The sequence below is a fragment of the Rhineura floridana genome, chromosome 3 (assembly GCF_030035675.1).
Source record: "Rhineura floridana isolate rRhiFlo1 chromosome 3, rRhiFlo1.hap2, whole genome shotgun sequence".
Lineage (NCBI taxonomy): Eukaryota > Metazoa > Chordata > Lepidosauria > Squamata > Rhineuridae > Rhineura > Rhineura floridana.
This window is the reverse complement of record NC_084482.1, coordinates 50,983,458-51,007,645: the sequence shown is the minus strand read 5'-3', so window position 1 is coordinate 51,007,645 and position 24,188 is coordinate 50,983,458. Positions and strand designations below refer to the sequence as shown.

Genomic DNA, 24,188 nt, shown 5'->3' with positions numbered 1-24,188 from the left:
GTGGTTTCGTTTCAGATATGTGTGCATGAAAATGGAAATGGCCTGTCTTCAAGTCGATTCCGACTCATGGCGACCTTATGAATATGGTTTTCGTGGTAAGCGGTATTCAGAGGGAGTTTACCATTGCCTTCCTCTGAGGCTGAGAGGCAGTGACTGGCCCAAGGTCACCCAGTGAGCTTCATGGCTGTGGGGGGATTCGAACCCTGGTCTCCCAGGTCGTAGTCCAACACTAACCACTATACCACACTGGCTCTCATGTGTGCATAGGGTTTGCGGTTTTGTCAGCAAGCCCAGAGAGTTCCCATTTATCGGAGAATGGGGCCGATGTTCAAAACCGGAACCTGTTTTCAATACTAGAGCTGAATAGTAACAATGATAAGTAATAACTGTAAAGTACTTCTGTGCATATGCAGAGTCCCCAGACGGAATGCCTTCATCCTATTCTCATACATTTCTTATTAAGAATAAGCAGCCGAGGACATCTCGTGTAAATACGGATTTTTTAAAATAATAAACCATTAAGCTCTACCAGCCATATGGGATTTGTTATACCTGAACGACTGAGTACAATGAAGAAAGGGGGAAGAGGCGTGGATGAAAAAGTGGGAGTGTTAGTCAGAAAACCAGGTCTGGAATCACAACGCCAGAGAACCTGGGTAAGGATGAGCCAACGAAGGCGGAACTTTCGCTCTTGCGCGTAAAGGCGAGCTCGGTTACTCGAGACGCAAAGATTTAAGGGCGAAGCGGTGCGGGGGGGGGCACGCATGAAGTGATTTATTAGCCTGCAATCTGGTTGCACATAGCTGGGCGAAGGCCTGATAAGAGCCCTGAATGGGGCTGATGTCACAGTGATGTCAGGCTCGTAGCTTCCAAGAGCAAAAAGCGAGGGAGCATCGAGGAAGCAAGCAAGGGCTTTCTCTCTCTTCCTCCCCGCACCCTCTCGTTCGCAGCACGGCCGCTCGGCTACTGCACGCCCCCTGCGCCTGCTGCCTGCCTGCCTCCCTCCTTCTGTCCCAGCGCCTCAACTTTCGGATCTGCAATGTGAAAGGCACCAGGTGGTGGCCAGACCGTAAGCACCTCAGAGTCCCGGGCACACGGCGTGGCACCGCTTGGCTTTGTCCTCCTGGGTGGGAGAGGCTTCTACCTGAGGCAGGTAAGAACCCGGACTGTTTTCTCTCATGCAAGGGACGCGGTGGTTTCTGATGTTACATGGAGATCGCCGGCTGGGGAATTGACCTCTCTCCCCTCTCCATGGGTGTCTAAAACTTTGGGACCTTCCATCGTCGCTGAGCGGTTGACCCCCGAAGATTTATGCGTCAAAGACGCTTCTCTTCCCTGGCTAAATGGAAACGGAGGAGGGCTAACAACACATACACAAGAAATCAGCCAGTTTCCCCTTCTTCAGTCTTGTGTTTTGAAGGAACTCCTAGGTTAGTCCTTCAAACTATATATTAAAAAATAACTTATGTAGCTGTAATGTTGAATTTGATATTGCTGCTTTCCCTTAGGGTATAAATAATATTGAGGACGATGGTGATAATATTATTATGGTATGTATTTAAGTTTTGGTTTTCAGATTTAGACATTTCTTTTTAAAATCTACATGTTATATTAGGAAGCAGAGGTTTGAGGGTTTTTTTTAAAAGAAAGCCCTGACAAAAAATTTTTTGAAAAAGGGAGAATCCTAATATTATCTTTTAGGTGTTATTTAAACAAGAGGGCAAACAGCCCCTCTCAAAGGTCAGATTTCAGTAAGCAAATATGTGAAAGGGCTGAGATTTGGGTTGGAAATTTTGCAAGGCAAAATCTGGAGTGTCCTCTCTCCTTTACTGCTGGTGTTGCAGTTCTGTATATACATACACACAGGACAAAGGGTTTGCAAAATGCAATTGGTGCATGCTGAATTGTGCCTTTCCCCGTGGGATCTAATAATTGGAACAGGAGAAACCAGTAGTGCATTGTGAGTATAGTGGTGTGAGGTAGTGTTGAATTTGGACTAGGAAGACCTGGATTCAAATTCCTACTCAGCCACAAAGCTGGCTGGCCGGCCAGAGTTATTGTGAGGATAAAATGGAATTACTTCCTGTGTGCCACCCTGAGAGTCCTGGAGGAAGGGTGTGATGCAAATATGACAAATAAATGTAGGTTCCATCATATGTTCTCAAGATTGTGGGAGTAAAGCAGAGTGGATTAGATTGGCACTAGAACCAGATGACATGTTCTTGGAAGGGAAAAGATTACTAAATTACAATCAGAGGATGGTACTAAGATGTAGATTTTGGCCAAGGTTTATTGAGTTGTAAAGCAACTGGACAGAACTCTCATCTTCTGTCTTTTCCCGTTAAGTGGATTGGGAATGTTGGACTCCTGGTCAGGGTTAGAATAATTTTTCAAGCTAAAGTAGGTGAAGAGGGAATCCAGAGACCACTAAAAGCCCTTTTCATGACCTCCCCAACCTCCCATCTTTGAACTAAGGAAAAAAATGGAACACACCAGAATGATACTGTTCAATGGATAACACTGAAGACTTGTAGGGGTTGCCAACCTTATTGGGATGGCGGGCATATTTGCGAACCAGAGAAACTATTGTGAACATGATACGCACACACCACAACAAAGCATATACCACGACCGATTCTATTTACTACAGTGGAATGCTTCTTTCAAGCCTAATTTCAACAGGGGGAGAGGAGGGGACCCTGTAGCCACCACAGAAGGCCTGCAGGCACATGGGTACATACTGGGCCATGTTGGTGACCCCTTATTCGTTCACCTACAGCCTTACCCTGCAAGAAGGGTCTAATGCATCTGATCAACGTTGCAGGATTGTTGTAACCATTCAGAGCTGACCCACAGTATTCATTGTGTACTACACTGCAGGAATGTAAGGCTGCCATAAACTACAACCCCTTGTAATCTGCAGTATGGTGACTATGGGATGAATTTGCTTTGGAATTTGTATTAGCTGGGCTATTGCTTATGTTTCACACTAAATAAGAGCTGAATTGAAAGAGCAGGAACTCTTCTCTTTGCTGTTACATTATGGGTTTTTTTGTAGGGAGCCCTACCTTGGGGATATAGATACACCCTAAGCCCAGTTTCTGGAATTTTAGAATATGTTTTTTGCTTAGTTACATCAGGACTCTGTGTCAGAAATAACCATTACAGGTAGGTGATAGGCTGACCATCTGTGAGAGTATAGCTCTGCAGTTTGGTGGGGGATATGAACCCTTTCAATACTACCACTACCACCTTCTATTGTTGTTGCTGATTTTGCTGTATGACCTTCAGTAACTTTCAGTTTTTGATTTTTTGCCTACAACAGGAAAACATGACAAATAGGCCAGACCTATGTATACTAACTGGGGAATGAGGCCCACTGAATTCAGTGGTGCTTACTTCCAAATAAGCATGCATGGGGTCAAGCTGCTACCCATTCCTGAGAAACATTTGGGGATTCTGAACCCCAGTGAAAGAGGCTGCTGGGATCCAAGAGGAGCTATTATGTCATCTCCTGAATTTCCAAGGCATTCTTCTCTGTCGCACTCCAAAATAGATAGCTGCTCATTGCTTCCTTCTCCTGTTGCCCTTTACAACTCCCCTCCTCCTGCCCACACCAGACTCTTAGCTGGAACCACCTAAGCCTCTTGAGACAGATCCAGTAACAGCTTCCAGCTACCTTGGTAAATGCGGCCTACTTCCTGGAGAGGAGTGAATCATATGGGACAAAACAGTCCGGGTCTCTGAAGTTGAACAGAGGAATACACAACAAATTGTGGGGGGGGTTTTGCCCTGACAAAGCTTTGCCCATGATGGCACAGTAGCTTTCCTCATGGCTTTTGCAAATTGGAAAGAGGAGCACAATATGTCCGTTATGCTGCATTATGTAAGATACTTATTTTGTCATGAAGTGCAGTGAAAGATGACACACCAAAGCCTGTGATGTGCAAGAGGGACAAGAGCAGAAAAGTTAAAAACATACAACAGAGAAGTGTTTTAACAAGATTGATTGATCTGCTCTGTGCTCCCAAGGTGGCATGGAAACCAGCAGAAATGTCAGAACTGTGGTTGCACATCAACACCTGATTCTTCTCCCCTTGAGCAGTGTCTCTACAAGGTTTTTTTTTTAAAAAAAGTTAATTAATGCCGTGTGTTTGTCACGAGCTCCTGAGAAATATAGACAGTATGCAAAGCTGTCCTATACTGGCAGTCAAACTTTTGGTCTGTATAGTCCAGTATTGTCTTTTTTGGTTGGCATTGGATCTCAAGCAGAGGGGTTTCTTATTCCTCTTTCCTGAGATCCTTTTAACTCGGGGTGGGGAACCTTCGGTCTCTAGACCAATCATGGACCCCTAAGGGGTACAATTGGCCCATAAGGCCATTTTCCTCAAATCATGCCCACCAGCTGACATCACTAGTGAGGACGAGCATTTGAAGATGTGCTGCCATCCGCCCATCAGAGCGTACCTTCAACCCACTGTATGCTTCTTCAGACTGAAGAGATCTTAAGGAGAAATGTGTGTGTGGGGGGATTTGGAGGCACACTCTCATCCATCCATCAGCTGACTGGCTGATCAGACAATGCCTTCAGTCCCTTCCATATTTGAAAACCCTGTGGTTTCCTTTGATGTCCTGAAAATCAGTACTTCAAAGGGAAGCACCATCTGACGTCACTTATGACTTTGGCTCACCAAGGGTTGGGGAGATGAAGAACTGGTCCCCCCGCTAGAAAAGGTTCCCCACTCCTGTTAACTGGAAATGTCTGAGATTGAACCTGGGACCTTGTGTATGGAAAAGCATGTGCTTTACTACTCACCTTTGGGGGCTATCCCTAGACAGCAGTGCCATGTTAGATTAAACTAAGAAGTATCAAACCGCTTTAAACAGTCATGGCATCCCCCAAAGAGTCCTGGGAACTAAAGATAAGGGATAACAGCAGCAACTGGGCAAGTCCATACTGAACTATTCTTTGTTTAGTATATTTTTCCCCACCTTTCTTCCATCATGGCACTCAAGGCAATGCACATGGGGTTCTCAGGCAACAGGCACTTTCCAGACCCAAACCTGCTTAGCTTCAGGAAGGTGGCTATGTCATGTGCCCACTGGCCATGTCCTGGGACCAAGTCTCTCTTCTTAGGTGCACAGGGAAATGGTATCTGAGGAATATCTGTGATGTTCCATAGACAAGCATGTGCTCAGGGAAGCAGTTTCAGAGGGGAAACCTTGTGGCAGAGAATGGTGAAAACGTAGAACTGTGATCATTGAATTTGTTCAGCAAGATAATGAACAAAGAATCCCCTGCCTTTTGTAAGATGGAGCATCGCAGAAGAGAAGACTGCCCCAATGCTTAGAGTACATGGAGCACGTGGCTGGGAATTAACAGTCCCTAGCTGTCTGGACTGAAGGCCTATTCCACATGACTATTGGGCATGCAGTGGCTACAGAAAAAACACCAGAAACATCTGCACATTTTAATTTAGTATCACTCCCAGGCTGTAGCAAGCTGGTAGGGTGTACCTCAGTTTCTACATGCAGAATGTAGCTTTCAACACATGGCTGAAAGGACTTAGAATTTTTTATTTGTTTATTACATGTATATTCTGACTTTACCCCAATGAGCTCAAGGCAGCATGCATAGTACGCCCCCCCCCTTATCCTCCCAACAACCCCGTGAGGTAGGTTTGGCTGTGAGGTTAATTGACCCAAGGCCACCCTGTGAGATTCATGGCAGGGTGGAGATTTGAGCCTGGGTTTTCCAGGCCATAGTTCAACGCTAATCACTAGCCCATTCTGACTCTGAACATTTTGCCTTTTGACATGTGCAGAAAGCAAAGCGATGTGTTCAGCAGTGGGTGCATGTGATCAGTGTGGTAGGGACTACTGTGTGCACATGTTTCTCTTGATCATTAGCATGCATACTTACTGTCATGAGGATAGCCTCTAAAGCTGTAGGTGACTCAAACGTTTTTCTATAGCTTCACTGAAAAAGGTGGTAAAATAAATCTCTAGAAGTATGTGAGAGATGTAACAAACCTGCATTTCTCCTGAAATGATTGGCAAGAGCAGAATTAAGCCTCACCACAAATCAGTGCCTTCCAGAGCAAAGTGCAGCTTTGTTCAATATACACAGTTATGTACTAGACAGGAAACAATTGATCCCCATGCCACATAGTGATCATCTCTAGTCTCCAGAATTCTGGAACATGGTGTTTTTTGTGCACAGGCAATGAAATATACTATATAGAGTGGTGCATTTAAAAAAAAAACTATATGTGATATCTTATTTGTAAGAGGTGGGTGGGTTTGCTGTTTTCCTTTCAACCCAAAAAGGGTTACCGGTGCTTTGTAAAGAAAGCAGAGATGTTCACATATGTATTTTGAGCTTTGTGGTTTAATGATTAAACAGCTTAATTGGGGGGATTCTTGAGATAGAAACCACATTAACTAAAACAAAGCTCCCTCCAATTGATTGGGCAGGGAAGGATGTTGATTGGGGTATAGGTACTGAAATGAGAGATGTGGGCTGACTGCCATTCACATGACAAACAGATGGAACCACCAGCAGCCTTTCCACAATGAGTAGCTGCTCAAGCTTGTTTTGCAGCTCCAGCCAAAAGGCAATTCCTGAGTGTCCCTCTGTCTACTTACAAGCTACCAGAAAAAAACTCTTTAACATTGGTGAGATGGTAAATCATATCTAAGCACAAAGTCTAATATTCCACACCATAAAAACTATCCAACTTTGGTGACTAAAAAATCCAGAATTATGCAGTGTTGATTTATGTAAGCTTGGGAGGGAAATCACATAAGTGCCCTAAGTGGCTTTCATAGAATTGCAGACTTACAGAGCTGAAAGAAAATCTGTGCAAAGCTGTCCCAGATCAGTGGTCTCCTCTGAAGCAAGATCATTCATGCTTGAAATCCCTAGGAATTCAACTCATATGACATGAGGCAGGGGTGGGAAACCTTTGACCCTCGTCCAGATCTTGCTGAAGAACTCCTATCAGCCTCAACAAGCATGACCAATGGCCATTTCCCCATATCTGAGGGTTTCCATTGTTGTCTCCTTTTTAATAGGAATATTGCCAGAAAAAGATGGAGATAACCCTTATGTAGGCAGAATTTAATCCCCTGGCATGGAGATACAGTAATGGAAAGAGGCATCGCTGTTGTATTTTTGCCTGCAACATAGTTGTTTATGGGCACATGAGCTCTGACAGAAAAAGCTGGCATAGTGGCAAAGTATATAGAGGGCTTGGGGAGGGATGCTAAGCATTATGCAGTGGTAACAAACATGGTGTCCTCCAAATGTTGTGGACTACAACTCCCAGTATTCCTGACCACTGGTGACTAGGCCTGATGGGAGTTGGAGCCCATAACATTTGGAGGGCACTGCGGTGACTACTGTGACTGTCAGTTGAATACAGGATAGGGAATTACATATATGATATCCTGTTGCTCAACTGCTGTTCAGAGCATTCTTGCTGCCCCCTGATTTTTGAGCTATTTGCAAATAGTATCTATATGTTTTCTGAGCCACCAATAGAACTGCAATCTTGTAAAAATTAAAAGTTTAGATTCTTGGGATTTCATCCAAACCACCATGTTATACGTTACATGAACAGTGAAAGCCATACAAATATCTAGGTGATGAGTCATACAGTTTGTACTAAAGGCTGACAAGGATATAGGATAATTATGATGATTAGATTTATACATTTCTCCCCATTACAAAAAGTCCCAAAGTGACTTACAGCCAGGATAAAAAATACATAAGCATCTTAAAAACATAATCAGAAATACAAACATCTAGTCACTGGTGCTGGTCAAATGCCTGGGAAAAGAGAAAGGTCTTTGCCTGGTGCTGAAACTGACAAAATTGGTGCCAGGCAGGCCTTCCGGGGGAAAGCATTATCCTTTTTAAGCCAGTGAAATGGGTCTCTGTAGAATACCTTCTAAACCTTGACACTTTTAGAACATGGCTCTCATGCTTTTTGCTTCTTTTAACATTACAGTGCCCAGTGTACAACTTTATTATGGTAGAGTTCAAAAAAGAAACTGAAGGGTCAGGGGGAAAGAATAAGATACTTCGGTAGGGACAGCCAAAAAAGTTTTGGAGAGGATTGAAAGGTGTAAGGTACAGTAGGGCCCCGCTTTACGGCGCTTCGCTTTACAGCGATTCGCTAATACAGCGGTCTCAATTAGACACAATTAGACTAAAGCCCCACTCATACGGTGCTTGTTCCGCTTTTATGGCAGTTTTTGGGCATCGCGCGCCATTCTATTCAATGAGTTCTGCTTTACAGCGGTTTTTGCTTTACAGTGGGGGTCTGGAACATAACCCGCCGTATGAGTGGGCCCCTACTGTACTTTTTTGCTTCTTGGCATTTACCCTGGAGGACATGCTTTTGAAAGCAGAGAATATGCACTGTTCAGCATATGTACAGATTGCTGAGTTTTGGAACTAAAATAGCCCAGTGACTGTACACATAAAGGTAACCTGAACTGATAGAGTACCCAAGAAGAGTGAGTGGCAGCATTCATGGCTAATACAAGAGGGGATGGGGGAAAGAGCTGCGGCAAGACTAGCTCTCACATGCTGAAGCACAAAGCCCCAGTCCCCAGAAGCTGGGACTAGCCCATGATCCAGGCCACACAACAAGCGGATTTGGAATTCATGTGAGAGAATTCTCTTCTTTCGGAAGTCGTCTGGAATCCTCTAAGCCTGGGAACCAAGAAATGTTGAGTGGCAGCCAAGGGGAGGCCAAAAGTGTTGCTTGATTCTGCATCAGGGGAACATAGCTGGTCTGAGAAATGTTTTGCAGTGGGGCAGTGGGGAGCCAATGATTTGTCCAATTATTACGTTCAACTACAGTTATTTTTGAGAAACAACTTCCCATATGAGGATTCCTCTCTTTCTCTCCAAGGAAGTTTTATTTTTTTTTCTTTTAACAGTCAAGAAACGGCCACATTGTCTCTGTCTTTTTAGACTCCAATCTGTCAATGGCCAGCCAACTCTGCACCTTAACAGAAAAGGGTGGGGAGGGAGAGCAAGGCCCTTTCCAATGGCTGTCTGTCCCAGCTGCCACCTGACTCCTCCCCTCTCCAGATTTCAGCATCCAGTAACTCTGGAGGAAGAGGAGAGAACAAGGCCCCTCCCATTGGCTTGCTTTGACCCATGCTTATTTTTATATTAATTTTGTTAGTCACTTTGAGTTTTTTTTAACTGATAAAAAAATCAAGGTATAAATATAAGGAATGAAATTGTTAATTACCTTTTTAATCCTCTAAAGAGGTCAAGGTGGCATACATGGGGAGCGGGGCAGGGTGTCTCCTCATTATTGCAACAAGATTCTGGACACAGCTGCCTCTAGGTCAGATGTGGGGAACCTTTGGCGTTTGAAATGTTGAACTACAATTCCCAACAGCCCCAATCAGGGATGATGGGAGTTGTAGTTCAACAACATCTGGAGGGCCAAAGATTTCCCACACCTGTTCTAGGTAAAGCCTGAGATTGTTGAGTTCTGGAGGGTGTGGTGGTGTAGTGAGTTAGCCATAGACTGGTATATTCATGCTTCTAACCTTAGTGTGAGAGGGGCAAAGAAGGCCTGAGAAGGTGGGATATAATGAATTGTTGCTAGGAGCTCTAGGATTTCTTTCTCTTCCCCCCCCCCAATTTATTTTTCTTTTCTTTTTGCTGGTCTTCAGTTCATTATTTTAGATACTATGATTATTCTCTTCAGTATTGCTCTGACTTTATATATTTGTGGTGTAGCCTGCCTAGAAAGTCTGTGAAAGAATGGGATAAAAATATAAGGTCACATCTACACCATACACTGAAAGCTCACTTATACTGCTTTAACAGCCATGGCTTCCCCTAAAGAATCCTGGGAACTGTAGTTTACCCTTCACAGAGCTACAGTTCCCAACACCCTTGACAAACTACAATTTCCAAGATGCTTTGGGGGGATAGTCCTGACTGTTCGTGGAATAAGAATGCTTTAAATGTATGATGTGGATGTGACCTAAGTCAGACCATGGCCCATCTAACCCTGCACTGACTACTCAGATAGGCAGTGACTCTCCACATCTCAGGGGCATACTGTACATTATGTGGAACATCTGTGACTGGAATTCCTGGTTTTTATTTTTACTTTAAAGCAACTGCAGGGGTCACCAAATTTGATCGGTGTAGTGATGCTGGGAGAAGAAATGTTTAACACTCTTCCTCCTCTCCTTAACCAAAACTAAATGGCCCTTGAAGCTATTGGACTCTTAAGAGTGGGGTGATTCAAACATCCCCCCCCCACGGGGGTAACAGCTGCTTCAGTGATGAGATCTACAAAACAATAGAGGGGAAAAGGATTAAACACTCTATTTCCCTCAGCATTGCCTGCTCTAGTTTGGAGTCCCCTGCGGCTGATTTAAAGTAATAATAAAAATGGCAAATGATCTGATCACAAACCTCCTGCATAATGTGTAGTTTGGCCCTGAGGCACAGGCCTACATAGGGTGGAGAAAGTGGACAGAGACATTTCTTTGTCATAATATTAGAACTCAGGGCCATCCAAGGAAGCTGAATGACGGAAGATTCAGGAAGGACAAAAGGAAGTACTTCTTTACACAGGGCGTAGTTAAACTGTAGATTGTGCTACCACAAGATATAGTGATGGCCACCTATTTGGTTGGCTTTAAAAAGGGTTAGACAAATTCATGGATGATGATAGCTATATATTACCTCCAGCGTCTGAACATCCAGCTATTGAGGTGCATGAGTGGGGAGAGTGCTATCGCACCGAGATCCTGCATGCAGGATTCCTATAGGCATCTGGCTTATCACTGTGAGAACAGAATGCTGGACGAGATGGGCCACTGGCCTGATCCAGCAGGGCTCTTCTTTTATATTCTTATGTCTTTCCAGGTATAGTATGCGCTGTGCCAACTGAACCATGGCCAACAACAAAACTTAGGTCGTCACAATATTAGTCTGCTATCTGAAGTATTTGTTGGTTAACACAGTACAGTAACTGTCTTCTACACCTTGATAGAGCCTAGTAGTGCTGGTATAGAGGGATGGGCAGGGTATGTAGACCATCACCATGCTATATAACCAAGCACCACCATCAATAGTACAAAATCACACAGTTCTGCCATAATCCACTTTCACATGGATATGCTAATCTTGTCCGTTTTCCCTCTTTTTTTAGTTCTTTCCCAAAGTGCCAAAGCACATGTGCCATCGTTCCAAAATGGCTGTACCCAGGGTGTTGCTGCCGTACCTGTGGCTCTTAGGACTTCCCATCAAAGTGTGCTTGGCTCAAGTGACTCCACCACCACCACCAGGGTGCAATAAGGACTTGCAATCCATCTACTACAACCTCTGTGACCTGTCAGTAGCCTGGGGCATCGTATTGGAGGCAATTGCCAGTTTTGGTGTTGTGACCAGCTTTGTCCTCACCATTGTCCTAGTGGCCAGCATTCCATTTGTCCAGGATTATCAGAAGAAGAGTTTAATAGGGACACAAGCCTTCCTTTTGTTTGGTACCTTTGGGCTGTTTTGCTTGACTTTTGCTTTTATCGTCAAGCAAGATTTTTCAACATGTGCCTCACGCCGCTTCCTTTTCGGTGTCCTCTTTGCCGTGTGCTTCTCTTGTCTGGCAGCACATACCCTCAGCCTCAATTTCCTTGCCCGGCGGAATCATGGCCCCCGGGGGTGGGTCACCTTTGGCATGGCTTTGCTCCTCGTCTTGGTTGAAGTCATCATCAATGCTGAGTGGCTCATTATCACAGTGGTGAGGAGTGACAGTACATCCAAGGACCCTTGCAAAGTGCAGAATGAAGACTTTGTCATGGCACTCATCTATGTCATGTTCTTGCAAGTGGTTACATTTGTTGCTGCATGGCCTGTCTTGTGTGGGCGTTACAAGCACTGGAGGAAGCACGCCATTTTTGTCCTCCTCACCATCTCCCTCTCCATGGCCATTTGGATCGTATGGATTGTTATGTATCTTTATGGCAACCAGCAGGAAGGGGACTCAACTTGGGATGACCCCACATTGGCCATTACTCTTGTCTCCAATGCCTGTGTCTTTGTTTTCTTTTACGTCATCCCTGAGATCTCCCAAGTAATCAGACCAGGACCAGAGCAGGCCTATGAGGATGATGTTTACCCCACCCGGGGGGTGGGATATGAAACAATTCTCAAGGAACAGAAATCCCAGAGCATGTTTGTGGAGAACAAGGCCTTCTCAATGGATGAGCCTTCTTCAGGTAGGCCTTCATATGTGAGTTGTGGAGAGGCCACTGGCCTTGGGCATGGGGAGGAAAAAGCATTGTGCCATGAAGCAGTGTTACTGGAGGAATGGCATTCTAGTTGTGCTTACTGAAACTTTTCCATCATGCTTTTCTTTGGACGTGAAAATCACATGGCATATTTTAAAATCTCATTGGTTGGGTCTGGCATTTACATACCAAGTTTTCAGAGTAAATTTAGGGTTGGAAATTTATAAACTTTATACGTCAAAGTCCACCCTTTCTTCATGGGACTGGGCTGTAAATACTTATTTTGGCTTAGAACATTGTGGTATGAAATTTATTTATTATTTATTAAACTGATATCCTTCCCTTTCTCCCAAAGGAACACAGGGCAGCAAATGTCTTCGTGTCCTTGCACATAACATAAGTTTAAGAATTTGATCTGAATAACAGCAAATATTGCATTAATTGGCCTGGTGCCATTAGCTTTTTTTTCATCATGGGCCAATTAGTGGGGACAGGTGATGATAATTTGAAGTTTAGGAAGAAGATCCTGAATCCTACTCCTTTGGATTTTCAAAAGCTGCCAGTATGTGTCTTCTTGTGTGTTTACATATGGATGGACCCAAGTGAATATTTTAGTAAAGAGACTTTTTTGATGGTTGGATTACCTTGAGTTCTCGTCTCCCTCCTCACTTCATTAGAGTATGCCCTATATTACAATTTTTACTTTCAGGCTTTGTGGCGCTGACTCTTTGCCAGTGGGCTTAGAAAATGGTCTATGAGCACATGATGCTGTTGTAGCTCATCAAAGATTCCCGAGTGAGCAATTCTGAGTTTTCTAAATGAAGTGTGGAATGTATGTCACAAATAAATAAGAGGCTGTTTTGCCAGGCTAAGGAGGAGACATTTTCTGCATTGCTCCTTCTGCTGAAAATGTCACTTAAATGTATTCTCTAACTTGCCTTTTGTTTTTGGTTGTCAACTTCACACCAAAGACTCCACCTTAATCCAACAGGAAGTGTCTTCCTGAAACCTCTGACCCACTTTAGCCTCCCACAGTATCAAAGTATATGCACATGTGAAGCTCTTGCACATAATTTGCCAGCTTTTTACTTTCTTTGCTCATATGCCTTTAAGTAAGTTACTTGCTTAATTTCTTCATGGCTGTTAAGGGCAAAGTAACACAGGCAGTCTTTAAGTTGGCAACCTTACTGACATATGCACATTGAATGAAAATAAAAAGCAAGCTGGAAATGGCACTTACAGCTCATTCTTACGCATGTTTTCTCAGAAGTAAGTCTCTCTTTGTTCAACAGGCCTTAGATCAAAGTATGTATGTGGAGGATTGCACCTTAGGCACCTGACGGACAATGAGAATGTGAAAGATATGTTTTTAGAATAGTGCACTACTACTGGGCTTGTGGGTGCTGAGCTTCAAAATGTTTGGATCTAGAGACCTTATTAGATGTTCTCTGATTCATCATACGATTCATCACAAGCTTTCTCACTTCACCCTATATTTCAAAAGTAGCAGATTGCTCTTTCTATCTAGCAGGAAAGAGAGCACCGGAGAGGGACTATGGTTCATTAAAAAGCAGAGATATTGGCAGGAAAACATGCAGGATGCTATAGAAAATGCAACCTGAGAAAAGTCAGCCATCTTTGAAGGCATAATTGCCAGTAGAGCCTTCTCCGAAGGAGTGTGTACATATATGTAGTATAAGCAAAAAGAAGTAGCAAAGGCAATGGACTCTTAGAAGTGGTGGCTTAAAGGCACTTAAAAACATGTTTTGATATGTTTCTTATTGTAAAAGTCAGGTTGAGTGGACAAAATCTTGGCAGGATAGACAGGCCACCTTTATATATTAATCCACCTATTTGGAATTTTCACAGTATAAAATATTTCAGTGCCGCTGTAAATGGAAGCATGTTAGTATGGCTGCAATCTAGGTACACTTGCTGGGAAGGATGTCACAGTGAATGTAATGGGATTGCCACATAACAATAAGCACAATTAGGATCAAGAAGCCTCACCATGCAGAATGAGCCTTAGTTCATCACTCCACATCACACAAATCACAGTGTTATTCTGTGGCTCACAACCTTTCAGTCTTGCCTAAATGCCTCTGCTTCCTGCTTTGTTATACCTATTCACCATGTCTTTTTTTTAAATTATGTTGTTCTATCTCTTCATGGTCTTCATGGACCACCAAAGTATTCCTACTTTGTTTAGGGCTTCTGAATACTTCTGCATTAAAAAAAAAAGAATCTCGTTTTCAATGTCTAGTTTTGGTTTTCCAACAAAACTTCATAGTTTCTCCTCATTTCAGAAACTGCAGCAACTCCAAAATTGTTTATTTCTATTTTTATATTTATATTTACATTTTGAAATGTAATCCATCTGTCTTTGGGGAAACATATATACTATACTGCTGAAGGAAGCCAAAAAAATACCTTTTGTTTTGTTACTTTTCTATAGAAGAAAACAGCCAAGCTATTGCGAGTGGGTTATTATATAGGCTGCGCAAGTCCCCTATGTGACTGATGGCAGTACTAACCAAGATGGCTGCCATTTTACATGCAGACCAAAACCTCAACTGGTTGGCAATTCTTTGTTGGAAAAATGGATTGGCTAAAACACACACATTTGACTATATGGCTGACAGGATTTTATGACAAGCTTTGCCTCTTATACCCTAGAGAGGGCTCTCTTATTTGGGGAAGGTCTCTTGAGCACAGTGTGCTCATTAAAACCTACTTTGTCTATAGTTCACCACAAACAAGGCTTTGTTTTATGACTGGCTTAAAAAACAAAATGCCCCAGCAGGCTTCTGATGGCTCTTGCACTTGATTAGTTAGTGCTTCCTGCTTTGCTTCCAGCAGCATGAACCAGCATGGAAGAAATAATACCAATCACTTCTTTATAAAGCTATCTGTGTGCAGAGGTGAAGGCTCTTGCAATCTCATAGTGGCGTATGAAATGAAGTGTTGTATATAACAGAGATGAAGTCTGACAGGTTGCTCTCTGAAGGATAATTTGTATGACTGATTAAAGTATCTATGTGTGTGTACTTTTTCTTTTCTTTTTGAAGGGTCAAAATGAATTCTGGATATAAATGTGATGGTTGCCCATGCAATCATTTAGGGTTGCCATGCTTTTTAAATGGGATCTGCCCCATGGCTTTAATAGCAGCCTGGACATAGACATTGAGCACATAAAGCTTTCCCAGTCACTTATGTCTTTGCATGCTAAATTTCCATGTGTCTGTTGGTCATCAAAGTCTGCAAAAAGGAGGCTTTGTAACTGTGTAAATGTGAGATAATGCAGTGGTGAATCAAGAAAAATCTAAGTATGACTTTATGAATGCATCATTGGATAGCATGTTAAACTTTTCATGTTTTATTTTGGATTTTAGACTTGGTGCTTTTGCTTGGGAAATGTGTACCCTCTTGCATGCCTCCTCCAAAGCCAAAAATACCCCTTCTGTGATCCTAAATCAGGGGTAATCAAAATGGTGCCCTCCAGATGTTGTTGGAACACAACTCCCAAGATCCCTAACCACTGGCCATGCTGACTGGGACTGATGGGACTTGTAGTCTAACAACATCCAGAGGGCACCATGTTGGCCACTCTTGCCCTAAATGGTTAAGGGGCAATCCTGCTTGCTGTTTAAAGGAATGAGTGGAGGGGATTGGGATTGGGGAAAATGCATCTGAGCAATCAGGTTCTCTGAGCATGCACGGCTATACACATTTTTAAACCTTACACTGACAACAATTAACCCAATTTCCAACTCAGGTGAGAGGATTTGCAATTGTGTGCTCTCTTTGCCAACAATATGATGGCAGGGCACATGCACAGCTTTCTATACCCACCATTTTTGTAGTGGCCGGGGGTGGATGGGGGAACAGGATTTTTCTGCATATCTGACAGTCCTTCTCTTCTACAGAGACCCCTTGTATCTCTGCTCCTTACCCCATTTCAGTGCTCAGCATATCTACGCATGGAACACCCATTCTACTAAATGTGTGCCAGAGCTGAACATTTGGAGTTAAGCTAAGGAGTCAGAGCTGAGGAAAGTACCAGAGCCAGGAAGACTTTGCTGCTCAGTTGAAGTCCTAGCCCAAACAGAAAGCCTTTTAAATCCCTTCCAGCGCACCAAGGGCCTCGAGGGAGGACCAATCCAGACCCTGAGAATACTGCAGTGCCACAAAGATGTTCAAAGCAGCAGTTCTGACATCTCACCACATGGGTGGTTGCATTTATTTATTTAGTTATTTAAAATATAGGCTGCTTTTCTGGCCAACTGTCCATCTAAAGCGGCTTACAATCAAAACAAAAGACAAGAATAGTACAAAATATAAAACTTTTTTTAAAAACTGCAAGTCAACAACACTTGACATAAACATTTTGTACAGAACCAGAGAGAACATAATTGAGTCAGACCGTCACCCAGCTAATGAACATGATGCCTGCAAAGCCAGTTGAAAATAAATAAATAAATGAATAAATAAATAGAGAGCTGAGTTGCTTCACATGTTATGTATGTGAGAGAATGTCATGCAGTTCAAGTGTAATGGAGCTTTGATGGACCTGCCCTGTTGGCATAGAAGAGCCTTTCTGAGTACAGCGGGCTACTTCTTCAAACTTTGCTCAACATTATATTGTACAGTGTGTTCACCATTCTGCCTCTCAGAGGTTATTTGAGCAAAGTTCTTCTCAAGTTGTGCTAAGAAAGTGCTGTCAGAAAGCTCTGAAAAGTGCCTGAGGCTATGCCTTTAAATGTCACTGTTCTGTGTTTTCTCTCTTTCCAGCCAAAAAACCTGTGTCCCCATATAGCGGATACAATGGGCAGCTACTGACAAGCGTGTACCAACCTACAGAGATGGCTCTCATGCACAAAGGACCTGTGAGTTTGTAGTTCTGTTGACTTTTCTTATCCTACTTGACTATAGCTTAACTTCCTGAATGGCAGGCTTCTAAAAAACTACATCCTCTTGAGCAGTTCAGCAGGAGAGTTTGGCATCTGACAGGAAAGGTGAAGGCTTCCCAGAAATGTCAAATCCAGATATTCTGTGTAGTTATCTATAGATAAGGGAATATAATAAATAGTGGCAGTCTGTGTGTAAGCATTCAGGGGATGTAAATCAACACTCTTTAAATGCAGGCCTCTTTCTGCCTAAAGATTGAGGCCTAGTTCTCAAACACCACAGGATGAGGTGGCAAAACTGTTTCTGGGTTACACCTGTTTAGACAGCACGCCTAGGAACCTTTTCCCTCACAAACACCTAAGGTTTAAAAAAATTATTTCATAGAGAAGTGTTCACTTATGCGAGTCCCCATCAGAAGTCTAAGATGGTACCACCAGAATCAGGTTTACCACCTCATTTCCTTCTCAAGAGAAGTAGGCCTAGAGGAAGCATCTTTTAAAAAAACAAAAACAAAGGAGCTTATTTGGCCTGCTCCTTCCAACAGATATGGGTATAAATGTGGAAAAGGGTAGGGCAAAGGAAGATCATTCCATTTTTTGTCATGTGACCCAGTCAAGGGAAGAGTTCAGATGATTGTATCTTGGCCCACACATGCAGTCCTTTGTGCCTCCCTTGACATGAGCTGGCAAACAAATGAGGAAAACTTGTAGTAACAATAGTTTCCTGTTTCATCCAATCTGGGGAAACTATGGTTAACATTAACAGCTTCAGAATGAACCAGACAGTAAATCATGGTTCAAATATGGTTTTAATATCCTGGCTTATTCCAAAGCTGTTAATCATTGTTTCCTGGTTCAGGCAAAACAGGAAACTGTAGTTAATAGAAGGCTCCCTGATTTGTTTGCCCACTTACTTGAAGGGAGAAACAAAGCCTGGCTGCTTGCATGAGCAAAAGGGCTCATTCATATCTCAATGTATTAAGCTGAAGTATTTGCACCTTCCCTAGCATTCATTTGTGTCTCCACAGAAAGGTTTATCTAACATTGTGACAGGAGCTGAATTAGGGTATTAATTCTATAGCTTAGCATCACTGCAACAGCTGCTGCATTTCTGCTGTTTTCAAGTTTTGATATCTTACAATTAAGGAACTGGGGTGTACATGAATTTGGGGAGTGCATGCAAGCCTGCTGCTGAGGGTCCCAAGTGAAAATACCAGCTGGACCTGAGTAGTGTCCTTGAAGACACAAAATGAGAGTTTTTCCCCATTTTTTCTGATCTGAAATAGCTTCAGAACTGTTGTATGTGTCAGCCTTTTCTCACTAGTAGAAAAGATATAAAAATAAGGAAAAGTTTAGTATAGCTTGGCAGCAATCTAAACCTGAAAGTGTTTTTAGTGATTAAAATTGAAACAATTCAAGTCTTCTAAAAGCCTTTTACATTGAAGGACAAATATTTTGTTGCTTTTTAAAAATGAGACACACAGAATGCTGGCTCTGTTTCTTTGAACATACTGCAGCGGTTGGTTTGCTTCCTGACCACAGTTTCTGCTCAGTTCTTACTGTTTACCTCTTTGTTGTTGTTGCTTTGCTTCCAGTCTGAGGGCCCCTATGATGTCATCCTCCCTCGTGCCACAGCCAACAGCCAGGTGATGGGCAGTACTAATTCTACACTGCGTGCTGAGGATGTCTACATTTCACAGAACAAGCAGGCAGTAGCACAGAAAGATGGAAAGAGTGGACAGGTGTGTAAAGTGCTAGGAATTGGTTGATTCAGCTGTAACAAGCAATTGAATTCTATTCCAGTCCAGTCCCATAAACCAGTATATGTAGTGAATCCCTACCTTCCTGCCCCTCTCAACTGATTTATACACTGCTTCTCGCTGCACTCCACCCCAGTTTTGCGGGTATTGATGTCATGATGCCATCACATACAGATACCATTTACAGTTAGACTTACACACTCTGCAAGTACACCAGTGTGACTGGGTGAGACTTGTACATTGTTATTAATTCATATTACATGCTTTGCAGAGTAATGCAAAAATGTGAACTGTGAGAAAATATAAACTGACTTGGTCTTACATTTCTCACTTTTGAATTAGGAGTACTGTGCTAAATTCACATTTTTATTTTATTTTTTAAATTATAGACTACTTTTCAAACAAAATGCTTCTCAGAGCAGTTTACAAAAATGTACACAAACAAATAAGCCATAATACAATTTTAAAAACAGACATTTTAAACAGCACAAAATACTATCTAACCAGTATGAACAAACATGACCATACCAAAAACCAAGACGCAGCCACAGACTAGCAGTTAAAAAAAAAAAAATTAAGACCCATTTAAAGGTGTCAAGGGATGTAGTCTACCTAACTTCATGTGGAATCAAATTTCTTAATACTAGGTCCATTCTCTCCAGACAGGATTTCACCTGGTGAACCAACTGAAGCTGGTAAAAAGCATCCTTGACCACCACCTAAGCATCCCTAGTTAGTGTTGAGTGCAGCAGCACTCCCAAACAACAAATTTTATTTATTTATTTATTTGTTTATTATTTAATTTACATCCCGCCCTTTACCATTCAGAGGGAGTGCATCCCAATATCGCACAGGTTGCAAGCCTCTGTCCAGAAGAGTTAATGTCCACTCCAATTCTGTTTGCTTTAGTTAGGTACTCTTAAAGACCTTTCCTGTGGTAAGAAACCTAATGTCTTAATCTCTTCTTTTGCCTCAGGCTTCATCTCCTTATAGCAAGAGCAGATGGTAGAAGCCAACGTCTTTATTTCGGCCGGTCCCATTCCTAGAGGATGCCTTGCAAATCTTGCCTTTGTGAAGAAGCATCTGATGAGACTAGGCCTCAGTTAGCCATTGAGATTTCATCCTGGTAGTGGAGACAATACAGTTTCTTTTTGTTACGAATAACTCAAGTACTCTGCTTGACCTCTGCTATAGAAAAACTGGGTCTCTGTGCTGGAATGCACCTGTGTTTTTGGTTTTGATATTCTGGACAACAGGACTTCTAATTTCTTTGGAGCCTTCAGTCAAGTTCTTAGTGCCACTTTTGCAGTACAGCTAGATAGCAATTTGGGACCCTCTTTTTTTATTTACAACCCACACTTCTGTTGACTCTGTTGTGGAGTGTCTCACCTTCTTCTGCAGTCCCTCCTGTTTTTATGCTGTACAAATCAGCATTTTCCAGTACTGAGAGGATTTTGTCTAGGTCACAGCTTGGCCTCTTGGTGGATGATTGAGTGCCCCTGCCTTCTGTCTGGTTGCCAAATCCCACAAGGGAGTGCTTCAGAACTGAGAAGGGTGCTGCTGTTCCAATGGAGGCCATGTAGATAAGAGTCCTTCTGCAGAGAAAAACGTTTGTCAAGTGTAAAAAGAACTCTTGGGCTTGTTATATGAGCTGTGGTAAGGTTTCTTTCTCTCATAGCGCTCCTGCCTTTGGACCAAGCCCTGGAGTGCAACAATATTATGCCACCTCCACCATCGTGATGACCCCCACCCCCTCGGGCAATATAAATGAAGGCAGCTTAAAAGACTTTTCAATGTTTGGGGTTTAGCTTTGGTTGTCAATGTGGGTGGGCAATATCTCAATTGTTTGATTGTGTTTTTGAAGTATTTGTGACTTCCTTGGTGCCACCTATTGAACATATAGGAGGTGCCAACTGATGGGGAAGCTATAGGTCATTTAGAGTTTCCCTTGGATATGCATATGGTACTTCCTAGTTTCCATGCAGATGAGAGTTGTGGGAGATCCATGATATTTGCCGTCTGGTTTTACAGCAGTTCCCTGCTAGTACATGTATAGTCAAAAGGGTCGCCTTCCAGTTCTCCCCTGCCACAAGCTTATTTGGCCCTCTTCCGTCAGATGCGCAAAGGGTTGTCTTCAGTCGGCAGATATGTAGATACATCACTACAGACAGGAGGGGAGTGGGGGAACCTAACTACAGAGTGAAGCCAGAGGGCCCAGCAGTGCTGGAGAATGGGTGTGTCACATTACTATGCCCAAAATTGCCATACTTTCCGAAAAGAGTTTCAAAGGCTGAAGCTGTTTGAAGGCTTGGGCTCCAAAGCAACTAGGAGTGGCTAGCTCACCACAGAAAAGTAATTGCATCTCTTTATACATTGTTATTCATCCTTTACTTATTCTTCAGTTGGGAATGTGTCAAGCCTACTCTGAATCCTTTTTTCCTTTTCTGACATGATTTGTGTTATATTTTGTGCTGTGCACAGTAAAGTGGCGCGCACATACGCATGCACACACACATCTCTACCGTTTTCTCTTGCATAATAACCCTGATTCCCATCCACCCCACCTGCTTCTCCTTGTATGTATGCTTCTATGTATATTGGTAAATTCAAGATGGCATTTCTTGAATCTGAAAAAGTAGTCCCTGGTCCATGAAAGCTTTTGCCACAGTAAATTGCAATGTACTCCTAAACATATCTACTCAGAAGTAAGTCCCGCTGAGTTTATTGGGGCTTACTCCCAGATAAGTGGAGCTAGGGTTACAGCGTTAATATTTACGGTGCCACCAGCCTCTTTGTTACAGCCTTCACAGCATCTCATATTGTCTGCACACTGCTCTCAGTCGTTGGGCTGTGGCTGGAGTATTGCCAACATCCTGATGTTCCACCACCATTTCTCCTCTCACTTGTTCTCATTGTGGAGAGGGAAGATGTGTTGTTTCTCTCCTGAGTTACAGGAAGGAGGCAGACTTTGCTGTTGTGTGGACCTGGTTGAAGAAGTGAAATAGGGAAGTGCTGCACGCTCCTAGCAGTGCCTTTGTATCAGTCCTCTTCCGCTCCCTGTGAGTGGTGTACTCAGTGTACTTCTGAAGATGGGCATTCCTTTGTCCAGCTCTCTCTGAAGGCAGCTTCTGTAGAATGGGAGGGGAGGGCCATATCCTGCTTCTACGGTCTGCTACCCCACCACTTTTTGCTCAGAAATATGAACAGCTGGTTTATGATCACTCAAGCCAAGGCTAGTAATGAAGAGCCTCACACTGTCATGATTTCTGCCCACCCTTGCTGAGAATGATGTTCTGCGCCTTGGGGTTGTATGTGTGTATTTGGGTGAGTTGTTCTCTATATAAGTAATGAAGTGTGATGTAATTTTTTTTCTCAAAAAAAATGCTGGCTGTAAGTGAATGGCAGGAAGAGCTCAGGAGGAGGACTGTGTGTGACTGTTGTGTTTTAATTCAAGTGTTACTTAAATGGGGGTGGGGGAAGGAAGTGTTTTTAGGTCTGTTGTTTTTTTTAGCCCAGAGTTATCTGACAAATCAGTTTTTTCCCCTAAATTTTGTTGCTGATCTTGTTTTATCATGTATTCTTTTCTGCTTTTGCAGATGAACAAGGAGAGGATGCTGAGTATATTTTCAGGCATCTTAGGCCAGCAACAAATACTGGCAGTCAGAGTCCTCCTGACCTTGGGAGTCAGGTAATCAAGAAAAGCCAGTCTCACTCAACTTACTGTACAATACCTCAAGGTCTGCTACACTCCTTTAGTATGTGTATAGCTGCTGAGGGGAGCCATTGGATTTGCCGTACTAAATGTACTTGGCATGAGGGGAGGGCTGTAGTTCTGCAGTAGAGGACATGCTTTGCACTCATAAGATCTTTGGATCAGCCCCTGGCAACTCCAGCTAAAAAGATCTGGTAGCAGGTGAATAGGAAAAACTTCTGCCTGAGACTGTGCAGAGCTGCTGCCAGTTGAAGTAGACAACTCTGAAGCAGATGGTATAAGGCAGTTTCCTGTGTTCTTTGTCTCTCTGGCTCCTATGCTTACTTTCTTCTTTGTTCATGAACTTGCCCAGTCTAACAGTGTCCTACTTTGCCTTCCATCTTCTGGGATGTGGCCTTGGCCTCTCATCTGTCCTATGAACTCTGCCCTGCTTGCCTTCCCTATTCAGGTCAGCTGAGTCAAAACTAGACAGCTGGCTGGCAGCATGGCCTATAGGCTATGGAGATCAGTAGTGCAGTAGATTAGAACAAAGAACATCAGTTTGGAAGTTCCCAAACATATTGTACAGTGGTTTGGTTTTTCATCCCCACATCCCAGAAGCCCGAACATAAATGTGTATATATACACAGCAACACTTGTTTGCTTCTTGTTAAAGCTTTGGCCTGCTTCATAGTAGTCGCAGGCTAAAACTTCATTTTGTTCCTTGCCATAAAATATCCACAGTCCAAACAGGACATTACTTTATTTGGTTAGTGAGCAGCTATGTCTGTGGTTTTTCTTTAACTGTTTAATTATAGGCCATGATCCTGATGAGAAATACACTCTGTGCCAATGAATTTTTTTTAAGCCTCACAGCTGTGTGTGAGATCCTCATTGGGATCGTAGTTTGGAAAGGGAAGATTAAGCTTCCCATCCCCGTATGCTGTGGTCTTAATGACAATCTGTCACCTGTGCACTTATAATTAAATAAAGGTGTGGAGGGGAACCCAGATGTAGTTGTACATTATGCATTTACCATAATATGCAGTTTTAGCCTTAGTTGGTTTCTCCTCAGGGGATTTTTATTACAGTAAAGGCACTTTTTTGTTCTATTTCCTGCTTGTGTTTATTTATGTGTGTGTTTTTAATGTACCTTATCAAAAAGTGATAGTAGGAAAATATTTAAAATGCACAACAAAAATCCATAAACCACTCTATCGCAACTAAGACACCAAAAATAGCACGATATGCCATGAGCAATAGCAATAACATGATTTTCAGATGCCTTGGAATACTTGCTGAAACAGAAATGTGTTACACATTTCATCAAAAATTCACCAGGCATATGTATTCATGGACATGAAAAAAAGAGGGTACTGCTAATTTCTGGAACAAACAATGTGTGGGGAGCCTCACAAAAAGTGCTATAAACCAATTTATTATACACTTCAGAAAGTTTCTAGAAAGGTAACCATGCTAGTCTGTCACAGCAAAATCAACAATGGGTGCCGTAAGACTCTGTTGAGTTTCCAGCAGATGTAGAATGAC

The 24,188-nt window shown here is 42.8% G+C and overlaps 1 protein-coding gene across 2 annotated transcripts; it reads left to right on the top strand.

Moving 5' to 3' along the window:
- The first annotated feature begins 665 nt into the window (after nt 1-665).
- On the top strand, nt 666-23,752 carry GPRC5C (G protein-coupled receptor class C group 5 member C). 2 transcript variants are annotated; one of them, XM_061615718.1, is made up of 5 exons: nt 666-1,153; nt 11,208-12,270; nt 17,074-17,168; nt 18,785-18,931; nt 19,926-23,752. In XM_061615718.1, the coding sequence occupies exons 2-5, from the start codon at nt 11,232-11,234 to the stop codon at nt 19,956-19,958; spliced, it is 1,314 nt and encodes a 437-aa protein (XP_061471702.1). In that variant the 5' UTR covers nt 666-1,153; nt 11,208-11,231; the 3' UTR covers nt 19,959-23,752. The 2 variants fall into 2 exon arrangements, with proteins under 2 accessions (XP_061471702.1, XP_061471703.1); XM_061615719.1 differs by lacking the exon at nt 666-1,153 and adding an exon at nt 1,161-1,430.
- Nucleotides 23,753-24,188: the final 436 nt, after the last annotated feature.